Here is a 17,853-nt window from a genome sequence, read left to right on the forward strand (position 1 = left end):
GTAATATTGTAAGGATGCCACTGTCTGTAATCAATAAATTTGTTTTTATTGGACACCCATTTTGTGCTAAGTCTGTGCTGTAAAAATGTAACAGGAGGTTATATAGTTCAATGTGGTATTATGATTATGAAAGTATAATCCGTGGATCCTGGGTGTCCCAGAGATCCTTCCAGAGGGTCTAGAAAGTCAATGCTATTTTAAAAAATAATGCTAATTCTTTGTCTTTTTCTCTGTGTTGACATTTGCAGCAGGTGCAGCTGCTGGTGTCTTAGCACAAATCAAGGCAGCGAGTGGGACCAAACTATACTAGGAGTTACTTTTCTCCACTGCTACCCATTTACAGTAAACATTCCAATTTAACTTAAAAATGTCTTCTATGAAACAACAAGACTTCTTTATTTTGTTAAATCTTGAGTCTTGAGAACTTATCTTTTTAATATTCTGTGTGACAAAATATGAAGTATTCAAAAAATGCTTCAAGAGCTGCCAAGGTGGCTCAGTCAGTTAAACATCGACTCTTGATCTTGGCTCAGGTCATGATCTCATAGTTCGGAGGATCGAGCCCCATGCATCGGGCTCTGCGCTAACAGCATGGAGCCTGCTTGGAATGTTCTCTCTCTCTCTCTCTCTCTCTCTCTCTCTCTCTCTCTCTCTCTCCCTCTCTCTCCCTCTCTCTCCCTCTCTCTCCCCCCAACCCTCACCATGTCAAAATAAATAAGAACACACACAAAAAAACCCGAAAAGCACTTCATGGTGAAGAGAAATCTAGGTTATTTTGAGATTTGTAGGTTGAGTTCAGTTGCCAGCTTAAGTAACCACTTTTTCCTGGAACAGTTTTTAACTTGAAAGAGTGATTGACAGACAAATTGTGGTTATTCAGACTTGGGTGTTTGACAGACACTGTATTGAAAATGAGTCAAGTGGGAGTGTCACTTTAAGGAAAAGAACTGACAGTGGTTTTTGCTAGTGATAAAATCTGAGCTTTCAAGTGCAGCTTAGAGTATTTCAGAATCTTACATGGCTCTTAAATACTTGTGACAAAAAAATTTCTCCTTAAGGGAATACTTAAAGACTTTTCTGATGAGCTCCATGCAGATATTAACAGATGCGATTTTTATTTTTATTTGTTTACTTTTTAAATGTTTATTTTGGGAGGAGAGAGGGGGGGTGGGGACAGAGGATCCAAAATGGGCTGTGCACTGACAGCAGGGAGCCCAGCACTGGTTTCAAATTCACCAACAGTGAAATCATGACCTGAGCCGAAGTGGGACTCTCAACCGACTGAGCCACCCAGGTGCCCCAAGATTTTTAAACTGTATAATGAAATGTAGGAATATTTGGAAGATCTGCATAACTCCAAGTGACCGATGCCCAATGTTACAAAATTGTGCATAGGTAAATGACCCATTCAAAGTGGTTTCAGATTGTGACTAACTTTTAAGAAACCATTTAAGAAACTGTTGAGCATTATGGCTATTGTTTGCTTTCCTCTCTTTCCCTTCTGGTGCTTGTAGGGGGCATGTGACCGAGGTTGGGCTGCTGAATGGCAGGGAGCTAGTGCCTGCTTAGGGATGGGCACCTGACCCAAGCTAGCCAATCCTGAATCCTTCCCTGGGATTTCTCTAACTGAAATTAGAGAGGAGTCATGCTCCTTTTCCTTCCTTCCTTCCTTTTTTTTTTTTCTTTTTATAAAGACTTTAATTTTTTAATTTTAATTTTAATTTTATTTATTTATTTATTTATTTTTATTTTTATTTTTGGGACAGAGAGAGACAGAGCATGAACGGGGGAGGGGCAGAGAGAGAGGGAGACACAGAATCAGAAACAGGCTCCAGGCTCCGAGCCATCAGCCCAGAGCCTGACGCGGGGCTCGAACTCACGGACCGTGAGATCGTGACCTGGCTGAAGTCGGACGCTTAACCGACTGCGCCACCCAGGCGCCCCTTAATTTTAATTTTAGAGAGAGAGAGCATGTGATTGGGAGAAAGAGGGAAAGGGGCAAAAGGAGAGAGAGAATCCCAAGCAGGCTCCATGCTCGGCGCAGACCCCAACTCGGGGCTCAATCCCATGACTCTGGGATCAGGACCTGAACCAATCAAGAGTCGGGTGCTCAACCGACTGAGCCACCCAGGTGCCCTCTCCTTTTCCTTTCTGATTGGGAGTCCCGTGAGTTTATAATCCCACACTGCTTGTGGCCACTATGCCTGCTACGTGGAAAAAGAAGAGCCAGCGGGGAAAAGGAAATCAGTAGGCAGAAAGAAACAGGGACTGGGGACAAGGGGAGAGTGGAAGAGCTGGAGAGAGTATCAGAATCTTCTATCTAGCAATACCGCTGCCTCTTCATCAGTTTGGTTACATAAGCCAATAGTTTATTTTTTTAATAGAATTAGTCCAAGTTGGGAATCTGTCATTTGGAACAAAACTATTCTAATGCACCAAAGTAGTTAATCTTATTTCTCCAGTGCCTAGGTTTTAAAAGACTGATAGTTCATTACTTTTTTGTTATAAGAAAATCACTAAAAATGAAATTTCACACATGCAAGTTTTTAAATTTTATATATGTACTTAAAGTCCTGTAGATCGCTCCCAGAATTAACTACCAATTTAAAATCCTTTTTTTTTAACATACTGTATGTTATAGTTACAATACTGGAGTTGTTATAACTTCAAGAGTACCTATTTTTCTTAATCGGTATATCTTAATCCAATACTTCACATTGTGTTTATCATAAAATCTGCTAATCTTAAATATGTCTCATAAAATATGATTTTATTCTTTCAGGACAAATATTCTAATAGTAGACCAACCAAAAAGAAAATCCCAAGGGATTATGCAGAATGGGATAAGTATGTTTTATATTTCTTTATACAAAACTTGTCACTGAAAAATTCTCTATCATAGAATATTGTAGTAATCTCTTACTTATTATAAATCTGAACTACCAAGTTACTTTGGCAGAGTACTAAGAGTATCTGGTCTAAGCACTTTTGATCTTCATTTTTCACTGAATAAATATCTATAGCATCCTTTTGTTTATAAAAGCAACCAAAAATAGGTAATCCTAATGCTCACTGAAAAGAAAAAAGAACAAAAATTTTAAATAGATAAATTAATTATAATTTTAATTACAAAGTTCTGAACAGTTTCGGTCTGATTAACATGTATATCCTCTTCCCTCTCTCTCTGCTCCTCCCCTGCTTGCACTCTCTCTCTCTCAAAAATAAATAAACGTTAAAAACAAAACAAAACAAAACAAAAAAACCCCATGTAGATCCTCAATGAGTTGCATGGTTTCTAAGAGTGAAACAGGTAATTTGTGGCATAAACCTATTACGCATTTTCAGAATATGTGTCTAAAGGCACAGTGGTACAAGTATAAGAATATCAATAATATATTTTATTTTCTTATAATGTACATTTTTTCAGTTTTTTTCCTTTCATTTAAGATTTGACGTGGAAAAAGAATGTTCAAAAATTGACGAAGATTACAAAGAAAAAGCCGTAGTAAACAACAAGTCACATTTGTCTAAAATTGAGACAAGAATAGACACAGCAGGTAATTGGGGAAAAATGAGAATAATTTAGTAGTCTTTACAGTTTACATTTTAAAAATTATAGTAAAAGCTATTAGGTCTAGAAGGTCTAGAAGACATTCTTTTTAAGCAGTACAGATTTCCATTAAAAGTTCATGGATTTTCTCTTAGAGTTGACCACCTCTAACAAATTCAGTTCCATTCTTTAACTACCTAATTTTATGAGTAATAGTTACACTGAGGTTTAGTAAGACTCAAAAATATAAGAATAAAACTATGTTTTTACTATAATTTTTCACTTTTTTTCAAATCCTCTTTTTCTCCAGATACCTCATTTTTTTTCCTTTTACCTCAAAATAAAAAGATATAGCAGTTTGTTTTCATTTGAAGTCCATAGGTGTATAGCTCCTTTAAAGTGAAGTAAAACCAATAATAGAAAAAATCTAAACACTCACAAATTGTGATGATTTAAAGAAACATTTCCTAAACTTAAGAAACCTCCTATTTCCTTTTATTTCCTTCACAATTTACTGCTTCTGTTGAAGTAAGCATTCTTGGATTTAAATTTTTTTTAAATTCTATTCAATTATATATTTTTTTATTTATAGCAGATAATTTATTTCTAGGTCTAACTGAGAAAGAAAAGACTTCCCTTGCTACTCGTGAAAAGGAAAAAGGAAATGAAGCTTTCAACTCAGGAGATTATGAGGAAGCTGTGATGTATTATACTAGGTGAGCAGATTTTTCTGTGATTTATGTTGCTTTTTTTTTTTTTTTTTTAAGTAGGCTCCAAGCCCAACATGGGGCTTGAACTCATGATCCTGAGATCAGGAGTCACATGCTCTACCAACTGAGCCAGCCAGGAACCCTTTGTAGTGGTTTAAACTTCCCATTAAAAAAAAAAAAAGATAATGTTTCTATTTAATTGTTGAAATGATATAAATAAAAAGTCTTTCAGAATCATTTAAGATATTATACTTATGATTTATCATAAATTTACTTGTGTTTCGTTTGTTTTTTAAATACTTTTTCTCAACCCTTTAAGCTCCCCACCCCATCCCCAGTTTTGACAGAGGTCCTAACTTTCCTATTTGACAGAGAAAATAGAAGGCATCTGAATGGAACTCTACAGAAAGTCCATATAGCATAGAGGTTAAGAATTCAGGTTCTGTAGTCATACTGCCTAGATTTAATCATGACACTTATGATACTACCTCCCACCACAGGGTCTTTGCATATGCTGGGTCTCTGTGTAAAATATTCTTTCCTTTTCTCATTATCTAGTTAATTCTAACTTACCTTCAGGTCTCATCCCATGCTTTACTTCTTTGGGGGAAGTCTTCCTTTACCTCCCAGACAAGGTTAAATCTTTACTCTACTCCACTCCTCCCCACCCTTGACCCCCAATTTATACGCTCTTGTAGCAGTCTTGCCTCTCCTTTTTTTTTTTTAATTTTTTTTTTTTGACATTTATTTATTTTTGAGACAGAGCATGAACAGGGGAGAGGCAGAGAGAGAGGGAGACACAGAATCTGAAACAGGCTCCAGGCTCTGAGTGGTCATCACAGAGCCCGACGCGGGGCCCGAACTCACGGACCGTGAGATCATGACCTGAGCCGAAGTCGGACGCTTAACCAACCAAGCCACCCAGGTGCCCCCAGTCTTGCCTCTCATTTGTGGTACTTGTTGGAGGTATAATTTAAGTTCGTGTGATTTGATAGTAAGTAGACTGTAAGCTCTGTCAGAACATAGTGCCCTTGTCAGTTTTTTTATACCTTTGTATCCCCAGTGTCCAACAAAGTTCTTGGTTCATAGTAGATGTTCAATAAATACTTATCTGAGCTTTTGAAGCTCTTATAGTCCATGAAAAGTAGACTAATTTCCTAAAACATTGTTACAAACTAATTGTGCTTATAGAATCCCTTACACCATCTTAGAAATAAACTCTCTACAAACTTTTATCCACCTTTGAAAAGAAGATTTTCTTTTTCAATGTTGTGTCACTAAAGCATTTTATCTCCACTGATTAGGTGGACATACAAGGTATGTTCTTTTATTCAGTATAGTCTTCCCCTTTCAGATAGATGGACATCAATACTGATGTTCTTTTTTTGTAGATTTCCACCAGTGGAGTATCTTAGTCTATTATAGGGAACAAAATTTTTCTTGTCTTTTAAGAAATCATAGAGGGAGGGGCACCTGGGTGGCTCAGTCGGTTAAGCTTCCAACTTCAGCTCCGATCATGATCTCACAGCCCGTGAGTTTAAGCCCCACGTTGGACCTTGTGCTGACAGCTCGGAGCCTGGAGCCTGCTTCAGATTCTGTGTCTCCCTCTCTCTCTCGGCCCCTCCCCTTTGTACTCTGTCTCTCTGTCTCTCTCAAAAATAAACATTAAGAAAAAAAATTAAAAAAAAAAGAAATCAAAGAGGGAAAAAGTAAAGCGGCATGGCATAATGGCTAAAGGAACTCAGACTGCCACTTTCTGACGTCAGGCAGATTCCTCACCTCTCTTGCCTCAGTTTTCTCAGTGTGATGACGCTGGTGTAGTGCCTACTTCGGAGCAGCTGTGAGGACTAAATAAAGCAAATACTGAAAGGCAGGATAACATGGTGGTAACAATAGCAGTGCTGGAGTAGACTGGGTTTGAGTCCTGATTCTCATTTACTAACTTGTGGCCTTGAGCATGTTACTTAGCCTTTCTGTTACATCATTTTTTTTCATCCGTAAAGTAGGAAGAGCAGTAATGTGAGCAGTAAATTTAGAGCAGTAATGTCTTTCGTGGATTGTAGTGAGAATTAAAGGAGCTCAGTGTTGAGTGCCTGGCACGTGGGAAGTGCTCAGTGTCAGGTACTTGTATTAGTTAGCCTTACTTGTATTTTCTGTTTGGTCTCTACCCAACCATGTCATTGCTTTATAATTATCTTTAATGATCTTAGTAAATTGCTACTTTTTCTGGCTCTTCCATTTTCATCTTCTATTCTTCTGGATTTAGAAAATTCAACGCACCAATACCCTTATCTTTCCTATACTTCGGAATACATTATTTCACAGCATTCCAAATCAACTTTTTAAACAGCAACGAACTAGGTTTTAAGTTCCTTCTCTCATCAGTTATTTTGCATTCATACTCTTAGCACAACAAAATGTGCTCGTAAAGTCCGTATTCCTCAGTTACTACTACTCTCCTGTTTTTCTTCAATTAAACTTCTCGGATTAAATTATGAGCATTGCCTTAGAGTTAAATCTTTTAGATTATAAGCTAAACTCCTGTTTTTAGATAATAAACTAAACTCACCATAATAGCTTAATAAAGGGTATTAGTTGTGATTGATTGCTCCATTTTTTTTGTACTAGGACATTGTCTCTAAGGGATCAAAACATGTATTTGATGTTAACGAAACTGTTTTTTTTAGGAGATCTATGGGCGTTTAGGTTACCATGTCACTTGTAAAGCCAGAGCCAACCTTAAACTGCTTAACTGGATATTTAAGCATCTGTGTAAATAGTGATTCAGTATGTTTACAGAGCTGTATTTTATTGCTTTTGATCCTGCAGGCTGTATTAGCTTGCTAGGACTGCCATAACAAAGTGCCACAGGCTGAGGGGCTCAAACAGAAATGTATTTTCTCACCATCCTGGAGGCTACAAATCTGATCAAAGTGTCAGGAGGGCTGGCGTCTTCTGGGCCCCTGTTCTGGCTTGTAGGTGACTGTCTTCTCTCTGTGTCTTCAAGTGGTCTTTCCTCGGCATGTGTCTGTGTTCTAATCTCTTCTTATAAGGACACCAGTCATATTGGACGAAGGTATACCATCATGACCTCATTTTGACTTCATCATCTCTGTAAAGGCAACGTCCAAATATAGTTATGTTCTGAGCTACTGGGGATGAGGACTTCAGCATGAGTTTTGGGGACACAATGCCACCCGTGACATGGGCTATGATTGTTCTCTTTACAACTTTACCTGAGTTTCTCTATCTTCATATGTTTTCCTCTGGTCAACTTGTTGCCAATAAGTGTCTCTCTTGTAGGAGTATATCAGTGCTTCCCAATGTAGTGGCCTATAACAATCGCGCTCAAGCAGAACTCAAGCTACAGAACTGGAACAGTGCTTTTCAGGATTGTGAAAAGGTGTTGGAGTTAGAACCTGGAAACTTAAAGGGTAAAAACTATTCGTAGAATGCTTTAAATTTACATCAGGATTTGTTAGACCATTTGTACACACTGTAATTATACTAAGAATATTTCAAATACGCTCTAATTTCTATATGTGAATCATCATCTTCATAAAGTGACTTTTAACTTCAAGTTTAACTTAGAATTTGAATTCCTGGTTATTTGTATTGAAGTAGTTAATAATGCCAGGGGTGCGAGTTTGGTAGGAGCAGAGAGAGAGGGAGGAAGACACAGAATCTGAATCAGGTTCTAGTCTCTGAGCTCAAACTCACAAACCATGAGATCATGACCTGAGCCAAAGTGGGATGCTTAACCAAGTGAGCTACCCAGGCTCCCCTATCTTTTTTTAAAATCTTCTATTTTATGTTTATTTGTTTTGAGAGAGAGAGAGAGAGAGAGAGAAAATGAATGAGCGGGGGAGGGGCAGTGAGAGAGGGGGACAGAAGATCTGAAGCGGGCTCTGTGCTGACAGCAGAGAGCCTAATGTGGGGCTTGAACTCACGAACCATGAGATCATGACCTGAGCGGAAGTCGGATGCTTAACTGACTAAGCCACCCAGGTGTCCCAATATTTGCCTTCTTGTTACTTACTTATCAAACTATCTTTTTATCCAAAAAATATCTAAGTGTAATTTAATACAGATTTTCTAACATTTATTAATATAATAAGCCCACACCAGAGCTCTAGAACCTTCTACCAGTGGCTTTGTGGGCATTTCCACTTATATGTCCATAGACATTTTAAATGTGTCCAAAACCAACTATATGTTTTCACCAACACCAGCACTCTGTTCTGATTTCCTGTCTCTGTGACTGCACAACTTTGCCATAGTCTAAGTCCAAGGTATACAAGTCAGACTTTGCTTTCCTTTTCTGTTACCAAGAAGCAATCATTCCACAAGGGAGTAGCATAATTTACAATAGACTCTATTTCTTTAAAAAAAATTTTTTTTAATGCTTATTTTATTTTTGAGAGAGAGAGAGACAGAGTGTGAGCAGGGGAGGGGCTGAGAGAGAGGGAGACACAGAATCTGAAGCAGGCTCCAGGCTGTGAGCTGTCAGCACAGAGCCCAATGCGGGGGTCAGACTCATGAACCATGAGATCATGACTTGAGCCGAGTCAGACGTTTAACTGACTGAGCCACCCAGGCACCCGGACTCTATTTCTTTAAGTGTTTATGTATTTGAGTAAATATAAACACTTAATTTTTTTCACATGGAATGTAACCTTTTGTGACTGTGAACATGGGTGTGCAGAAACCATGGGCATGCTGAGGGGAGACCCTGGATCCTGGGAGATCAGCCCTGACTGTCATTACCATGGATTGCCCTCCTTTCACTAGTAAAGTCCTCTTGTGCTTATATTTTGTTTCTGTCACAGAGTATGGGTGGACTCCCAATTTTAGGAGATGGCAGAAAGGGCTTTGCGATCTCCTGATGAGCCCACACCAACACCATGTCAGGCCCTATGCCAGGCACTTGAAATGTATTATTTCTGCTAATTTCACAGTAGCTTAGTAGAGGTTCAGATACTGTTATTAGTATACTCATTTTACAGAAGAGGAAACTGAAGCATAGAAAGATTAAGCAACTCACCCACGATCAAACAGCTAGCAAATAGCAGAGACAGGACTCAACACTGGACAACAGACTCCAGAGTCCACATTCAAACACTAATTTCTGTCACCAGAATGGCTTTATGTTTTCATTCTTCCTTGTTTGAGTAATTTCAAAAGCACCAGAATCTTCACTATTTAAAAAACAAATTAAAATGGGGCGCCTGGGTGGCTCAGTCGGCTGAGCATCTGACTTCATCTCAGGTCATGATCTTGCAGTTCGTGAGTTCGAGCCCCGCATCTGGTGGGCTCTGTGCTGACAGCTCAGAGCCTGGAGCCTGTTTCAGATTCTGTGTCTCCCTCTCTCTGCCCCTTCCCCACTCATTCTCTGTCTCTCTCTGTCTCTCAAAAATGAATAAATGTTAAAAAAAAAAACTTTTTTTTAAACAAACTAAAGCCAAATCTAGTAATGAGTATGGCTATAAAACATTGTCTTATGTTTGCTTAAGTGAATAAATAACTTCCTCTTCAAAGCTTTATTTTTTACTCAAAATATAATTGTTCTAAATGCAATGTGGTATTTGGATTCATCCTTTGACAGAAAAAGGCATCAGTAGAAAAATTAGTGAAACCCAAATAAAACCCGTAGTTTAGTCAGTAGTATTATACCAATGTTAATTTCTAGTTTTGTTAAATATTCCATAGTTACATAAGCTGTTAGCATTAGGGGAAGCTGGGAGAAGGTATATGAGAACTTTTTGTATTGCCTTTGCAACTTTTCCATAAATCTAAAATTATTTCAGAAATAAAAGTTAAAAAAGTAATAATTGTTATATCATGCCTATTTTTTGGAGACATTTCCTTCTGCGTAGTCATAGTACTTTTAGTGCAACAGTTTTCATTAAATTTATGTGAAAATGATTTATCCTTTAGATTTTCATGGCTCATTCTTTTTTTTTTTAATATTATTTATTGTCAGGTTCGCTAACATACAGTGTATACAGTGTGCTCTTGGCTTCGGGAGTAGATTCCCATGATTCATCGCTTACATACAACACGCAGTGCTCATCCCAAGTGCCCTCCTTAATGCCTATCACCCATTTTCCCCTCTCTCCTGCCCCTACCTCATCAACCCTCAGTTTGTTCTCTGTATTTAAGAGTCTCTTATGGTTTGAATCATGGCTCATTCTAAGACTAGAAGCAAATTGGTCAAATTTACATTTTAAAATAGCATATTAAAATATATCAGATATAAAATTCTCACTTTTCAAAATTTCTAAGCCTGATTCTTCTCAAAATAATAACTATACAAAGTTCTCTCATTATACCTGGATAATGATGGGGCTATAAAGGCATTCATTATCAGTTTTAAATAGTTACCAAATTAGGGGCACCTGAGTGACTGTTGGGTAAGTGGCCGACGTCAACTCAGGTTATGATCTTACGGTTTGTGAGTTTGAGCCCTGCGTCCAGCTCTGTGCTGACAGCTTAGAGCTGGGAGCCTGCTTCAGATCCTGTGTCTCCCTCTCTCTCTGCACCTCCTCTGCTAGCTCTCTCTCTCTCTCTCTCTCTCAAAAACAAATAAACATTAAAAAAAGAAAAGAAAAATATGTTCTAACCATGCTAGTGTACATTAAAAGATATAACTTTTTCTCGGTAAATTTTCAGCTCTTCTGCGCCGTGCCACTACATATAAACATCAAAACAAGCTCCAGGAAGCTATAGAAGATTTGAATAAAGTACTGAATGTTGAACCTGATAATGAGTTGGCCAAAGTAAGTACAGAAAGTGATTCCTCACCTAATTCTATTATTTCTGTATTTATGTTAAAATGGTATCAGTCTTGCTGGATGAATGATGTTGAGAATTAGGTCACAGCTTTAAAAACTAGGTATATCCCAAACACCCTAAAGTGTTAATATCTATTTGAAGTGGAAGAAAGTAGGCTTTTAAATTGTCCAAAACTATAAGCCTACTTCTGAAGGATAAATATTTATTGATTTAGATATATAACATTGTATAAGGTATACATATGTTGATTAGATACATTTATGTATTGCAATATGATCACCACCTTAGCTTTAGCTAAGACCTCTGTCATATCACATAATTATTTCTCTTTTGTGATAAGAACAATTAAGATCTAATCTCTTAGCAGCTTTGAAGTTTAGGATACAGTATTGCTGACTGTAATCTCTATACTATGCATTAGCTCTCCAGAACTTATTTATCTACTAATTGCAAGTTTGTACCCTTAAACAACATCTCCCCAGTGTCCTTAGCCCACCAGCCCCTCGTTATAACCATTTTACTTTCTGTTTTTATCAATTTGGCTTTTGCAGATTTCACATATAAGTGATATCATACAATGGGGATATTTAATTTTTCTCTTTCCTGCAGTGTTGTAAGCAATGCTTTTCTCTGAGCCAATCTCAATTTATCATGCAGAGTGGTATGGAAGTTTCCTAGGTAGGATTAGGCACGCGCTCCATGGCCATAGAAGAGTGCATGGTAAGCATAGCACCACTGACAGTGTTTGCTGCCTGACTGAGCAGACTGATTCATATATGCACTCTGGGCTCTGTTTTGAGGCCTAAAGAGTAGAGGTAAGTGTTGAGAACAGTGAGGGGTCTGAGATTTTACCCTTCTTGCAAATTAACAAGGGAGCCTAGCAGAAGAAACAAGACTTCTGGGTTAGACACAAAGTATTGTGTTATTCACACTATAGCAAACTGATGAGCTTCGAGTTCACGTCAGTTGCCCTGGCCCCCAAGTGCCCCAGGGAGGTGCAGAGTGGCCCAGATAGATGCTGCACACTCAGCAAGTTTATATCACAGCCAAGGAATCCCAAATTTAGGAATCCCCCATCTTTTATAGTGGAATACAAGCAAACCTATCCAAAATTCTGTTCCAGAGGGAAATATCTTTATTATACTGGAGAGCAAATATACCTCTCTCTTTTCTGAAGGGAAATACTCTCTGTTTTCCAAGGCCGTTCTCAGTACAAACATCCTCAAAAAGATAGTCCGGAACAAATGTCATTTATTGCCTCTGCTCACAACAGATTTAGAAATATGAGAAACCCATGGAGAAACTTTCAGCAGTAAGTTGTCGCTGTTTCCCCATGCACCTTTTGGGTTATCTGTCTCACTCTCTCAGTAGCAGTTAATGTCCCTGGTGGATTTATCAAGTCAGCATTTCCGTGGATTAGGTTTAGGGCCCAGCTGAAAAAAATACGTCTTTTTCCCATAGTATTTCCATTTTATGGTGGTATATTTATTGAAAAGTTTGTATGACAATATTCTTAAAAATTTTTTCTTGTTTATTTATTTTGAGAGAGAGAAGGAAGGTGCATGTGAGTGGGAAAAGCAGAGAGAGAGAGGAAGAAAGAATCCTAAGCAGGCTCCATACTGTCAGCACAGAGCCCAACACGGGGTTCAATCCCACGAACTGTGAGATCACGACCTGAGCTGAAATCAAGAGTCAGACACTCAGCCAACTGAGCCACCCAGATGCCCCTCTCTAAAAAAATTTTTTAAACAAGGAGAACCACCTTTAATGTCACTACCCAATATAATTTCATATTTACATATTAACTTTCAAGACTTAACCATTTATATTTTAACTATATGCAAAGATTAACTCAAAATGGATCATATACCTCAGTGTAAAACCTAGAATATAAGAGTTCTAGAAGGAAACATAGGATAAAATTCATAAAAGAAAAAGTTGGTAAATTGGACTTCATTAAAATTTAAAACTTTTGCTCTTTGAAAGACATCATCAGAAGAAAAAACAGGGCAAACCACAGACAAAGGAAAAAAAATATTTTCAAATTGTATATCCAACAAAGGACTTGCATCACGAATATACACATGGTCCCCAACGTACAATGTTTTGACTTACAATTTTTTGATTTCCTAATGGTGCCAAAGTGATATGTATTCAGTACAAACTGTACTTTGAATTTTCAATTTTGAATTTTTTTCCGAGCTAGCGATACGCTGGGCAGGGGCAGTGAGTGGCAACTCCCAGTCAGCCGTGTGGTCACATAGGGAAAGCGAGACACAACTGTTCTGTGCCCATACAGCCACTGTGTTTCTCACTTTCAGTATTCAGTAAATTACATGAGGTATTCATCACTTTATTATAAAATAGGCTTTGTGTTGGAGGATTTTGCCCAACCATAGGGTAATATCAGTGTTCTGAGCACGTTTAAGGTGGGCTAGGCTAATAAGCTACAATGTTTGGTAAGTTAGGTGTATTAAATGCATTTTCAATTTACGATGGGCTTCTGTAAAGTTCTTCTCAAAACTCAAAGAAGCAAACAAGCAAATAATGCAGAATGATCTCTTTAATAAATAGAAAAACAGGCAGTTATCATTAACTCCTCAAACTGAGAAGACTGAATTTAAACACGATGAGAAAACTGACCCTGGCACTGTCTTTGTGACGAATAAAAACATTTCAACTCCTTATAGTTGTGCTATCCATTTAAGTGAATGATCCTGCAGGAAGTCAGTTCTGGGTCTTGTGGATGGACAACCTGGGGACATGTTTAAACCTTTGACCACATCCCAGGAAATTGAATTCCTTACTTTCAAAGATCATGGTCCAGTAGAAATGAATAAGGCTTATTAGCATTCTTGTGCCATGATGATGAGCTGTGTGATAGAGAGGGCATTCAAAGATGAATGTGTGGTCAGTTTGGTCAGAGCTCCAGAGGTTTCTGTAATCTCTGGAGCCTTCTGCTATGATGCAGTTCTGGATAAGAGACGTGATAAGTGGATGCCAACAAAAGAGAACCTGTGTTCCTTCACAGAAATGCTCGTGTTTTAATTTATAAACATCTTCCATTTGAAACTCTGGAAGTGGAAACAAAAATGACATTAGAGATATTTCAACACAGCAAGTATAAAATGGATTTCATAGGAGAGCAGTCATCTCAGAACCCTGAGAGAATAGTCAAGCTACACAGATTGGTCACTTCATTGATGTGAGTGAGGGTCCTTTTAGTCCAAGAACAAGTATTTGTTTCCATTAGGAAGTGTCAGCAGTTCACAATCTTCAAACCACCCAGTTGAGTCTTGTATGAAGAATCCAGGGTCTGTCTTTACCTATACACTTAAGAGCACATGTTACAATATGGGATAAGCCTATGGAAAAGATCTTGGAAAATGCTAACTGAAGATCAAACTAAACCTACAGAGGAAAATGCACTGACCTAGCAACTTCCTAAAATGTAAATATGTATGGTAAATTAAAATAAATATTTTCCTGTGAAAAAAATAAACTTAAAATCATACACCTACCTTATGATCTAACCATTCCACTCCTATGTATTTACCCAAGAAAAATGCAAGCATATGTCAATACAAAGATTTATGCACAGATGTTCATAATGGCTTTTTTATTGCCAAAAATTAATAACAGCCTAAACATATTTCAATAGGTGAATGGATAAATTGTTATATCCATACCATAGACTACTCACAATAAAAAGGAATGAACTGATAGAGATATACAACAGTGTGGGTGAATTTCAAAATAATTATGCTGAGTAAAAAACAAAGTACATATAGTATGATTCTATTTATATAAAATCCTAGAAAATATAAACTAACCTATCATGACAAAAAGAACAGCTGATACAGGGGAGGGCCAAAAAGGAGATAGTTGAAAGAAACAGGAAGAAACTTGGGAACGATGGATATATTTATTATGGTCAAAAGCTATCAACATGTGCATTTGAAGTATACAAGTTTGTCAGCTATACCTCTGTAAGCTGTTAAAAATTGGGGGAAGGGAGGGAAGAGAAGTATTTTGATATATGTGTATTTTTCATTCTAATTGGCATAAAACATGTAGAACTTTTAACATTACTTCAAAAAAAATGAGTCCTATGATTTTGTTTGTATAAAACTGTGTCTCACTGTGTATACATACATGTAAAAATATTTCTAGAACTGTCAGAATGTCATTGTTATCAGAGTGGTAGGATTTCAGGTGGCTTCTTTCTTTTTCATGCTCATTATGCTTTAAGTTTTTAACCATGGACATGTATGATTATAATCAGACAAACCAATGAAGTTGTTTGAAAAAGGAAAGAAAGGTCACCATAAAAAGTGTTATCTTAGATATCTTTATTCACTTTTTAATATCTTCATATTCCTACCTGACAGGATGGTTATGTTTTTAATTAAAGGAAGAAATTTTCTTTAACATGGTGATTATGTTGCAGAAGACCTTGTTGGAGGTTGAAAGAGATCTGAAAAATTCTAAACCTGCACCTAAGACTGAAACCAAAGGGAAGAGAATGGTAATCCAGGAAGTAGAAAACTCAGAGGATGAAGGTGGAAAGGACAGCAGAAGAAAACAGGAAGACAACAGCAGAGATAAGAGTAAAACATCTTTTCTCTTTTGGTTATGCAAAAACCTCCCTTTTTATATGATGAGCTGGCTCAAATTTTCTCTTTCTATCAAAATTCTTAGTCTACCAAACTCTTTCTAGCTTTACCTTATAAATTCACAAGCAAGTTTTTTCTGTATGTTTTTCCTAATATAATCTTCCAAACCCATTTTTCTTCTTAACCTGGTACTCTTCTCTGGTGTTCAATTCCTGATTATCATGGTATACTGATAATATCAATAATATTATATTATCCATGTACCAGCCATTTGCAAGTTAACCTTAACCTTTACCTTTCTCCTAGATGATTGTTTCGTATATATCTACTTGGTTGTAAACAAAACATGTTGCCTTCACAGGAGTATAGGACAAAGATGAATGCATTGTTGGGAAATTGCTACATGTGCCTCTCAAAAAAGTTTTTTATATATGCAAAAGAAATAGGCATAATTTCACCTCTGATATAACTTTTTTAAAAGAATCTAGACTAGGTAAACTTTTATCTTCATAATACAAAATAATGATAGTTACATCAGCTTTAAGGGGGAAGATCCACCTACTCCCTTGTGGGGGGTAGGGGGGTGGGTGGGCGGCTCTACCCCCTTCTGAGAGTAGCCTCCCACCCCCCACCCCAGCATTCAAAGGGAAAGCAACAGTTTTGAAAATCATTCATGGACAGAACTCAACTTGGCAAGTAACTGACAGAATATTTTAATTTTGAAAGAGAAATATAAAATGTTCATTCAACTTAAAAAAGTAAAGAGGTAAACATTGTTATTTTTTCAGTGACAGAAATATAATGTAAGATATATAGCTCAAGACAATATATGATCAGTGAAGACAGGGTAAAGACAAAGGGACTGAAAAAAAAGGAGGAAGAGAAAAAAGGAAGCAGAGTAAGAGCACCAGGGAGATAGGAAAAGAAGAGAGGGCATCAAAAGGATTAAAAAAAAAAAAAAAAAAAAGGAGACATTAAATAGTTTTTCAAGGATTGAGACTCACCTTTCAGCCACTTTAAATAAATTCTGGCAGCAAATATTGTTCTACAGGTTTATATTCATCTAAAGGTGTCAAGCCAAGTGTCTTAAAAGTAAAGGAGATCATTTAAAATCTTACGTGGGGGGCCCCTGGGTGGCTCGGTCGATTAAGTGCCCAACTCTTGATTTCGGCTCAGGTCATGATCTCATGGTTCATGGTTTCGAGCCCTGTGTGGGGCTCTGGGCTTGCGGTGCAGCACCTGCTTGGGATTCTCTCTCTCCTTTTCTTTCTGCCCCTCCCCGTCTCATGCTCATTCACACTCTCTCTCAAAAATAAATAAATATTTAAAAACTCTTTTAAAAAATTTACATATAGTGAAAATGGAGTTTTTTGGTATGCAGTTCCAACATGTATATAATTTCATGTGACAGCCACCACCATCAGGATACAGAACAATTCCATCACACCAAAGACTCCTTGCTCTCCTTTTAGCCAAATTCTCCCCTCACCTCAAACCTTGGTAACCGATGATCTGTCATAATTTCTTCAAAAGTGTTTTTTGGGGGACAATACTATTTCTCCTTTCCCACAGGGACTGTTATGCCACAATTGTTAGACCACTTAGTATTTTGTCCCACAAGTCCTTGAGGCTTTTTTCTTTTTTTTTTTCTTACGATTGAAAAGTTTCTATTGATCTATATTCAAGTTCACTGCTTTTTTTCTTCTTTGATCCCAAATCTGTTGCTCCCATTCAGTGAATTTTAAATTTTGGTTATTGTGGTTTTCCACTCTAAAATTTCCATTTTTAAAAAATCTTCCATTTCTCTGCAAAGTTTTTAAGTCTTTCTGTCCATTTCGGGAGAGTTTGGCTTTATTTCTGGGACATGGTTATAATAGTCACTAAAAGTCTTTGAGTATTAACATCTGTGTTATCTGGGGTTTGGCATTACTTAATTGTCTTTTCCCCTTGCCAAATGTTAGTATTTTCTCTCTTCCTCATTTGTTAAGTAATTGTGTACTGTATACTAGCAATTTTAAATACTATGTGGTTTTCAGTCTTGTTTAAATCTTATGGAGAATTTTTGTAAAGCAGTTAATCTGATTAGGTTAGGGTAACCGTTTTCCTACCCAACTTCTGTGGAATATGGGTTTTTTTTTTTAAGTTTATGTATTTATTTTGAGAGAGAAAGAGACAGCACAGT

General features: G+C 37.3%; 1 protein-coding gene and 1 non-coding gene across 4 annotated transcripts in view; one reads left to right on the top strand and one right to left on the bottom strand.

The window, feature by feature from the left end:
- SPAG1 (sperm associated antigen 1) overlaps positions 1-17,853 on the top strand; it is a 66,829-nt gene that overhangs the window by 13,097 nt on the left and 35,879 nt on the right. For 2 of the 3 annotated variants that reach the window (XM_042972689.1, XM_042972688.1), the window contains exons 5-10: positions 2,783-2,847; positions 3,448-3,557; positions 4,161-4,266; positions 7,564-7,694; positions 10,933-11,039; positions 15,506-15,665. In XM_042972689.1, the coding sequence (XP_042828623.1) occupies positions 2,783-2,847; positions 3,448-3,557; positions 4,161-4,266; positions 7,564-7,694; positions 10,933-11,039; positions 15,506-15,665 (679 nt within the window). The remainder of the gene's footprint in view (positions 1-2,782; positions 2,848-3,447; positions 3,558-4,160; positions 4,267-7,563; positions 7,695-10,932; positions 11,040-15,505; positions 15,666-17,853) is intronic. The other variant, XM_042972690.1, reaches the window with a different exon arrangement.
- Positions 4,327-4,399, bottom strand: TRNAR-CCU. The gene has a single exon. It is a non-coding gene; the product is annotated as a tRNA-Arg (tRNA).

The sequence above is a fragment of the Panthera tigris genome, chromosome F2 (assembly GCF_018350195.1).
Source record: "Panthera tigris isolate Pti1 chromosome F2, P.tigris_Pti1_mat1.1, whole genome shotgun sequence".
In the NCBI taxonomy this organism is placed as follows: domain Eukaryota; kingdom Metazoa; phylum Chordata; class Mammalia; order Carnivora; family Felidae; genus Panthera; species Panthera tigris.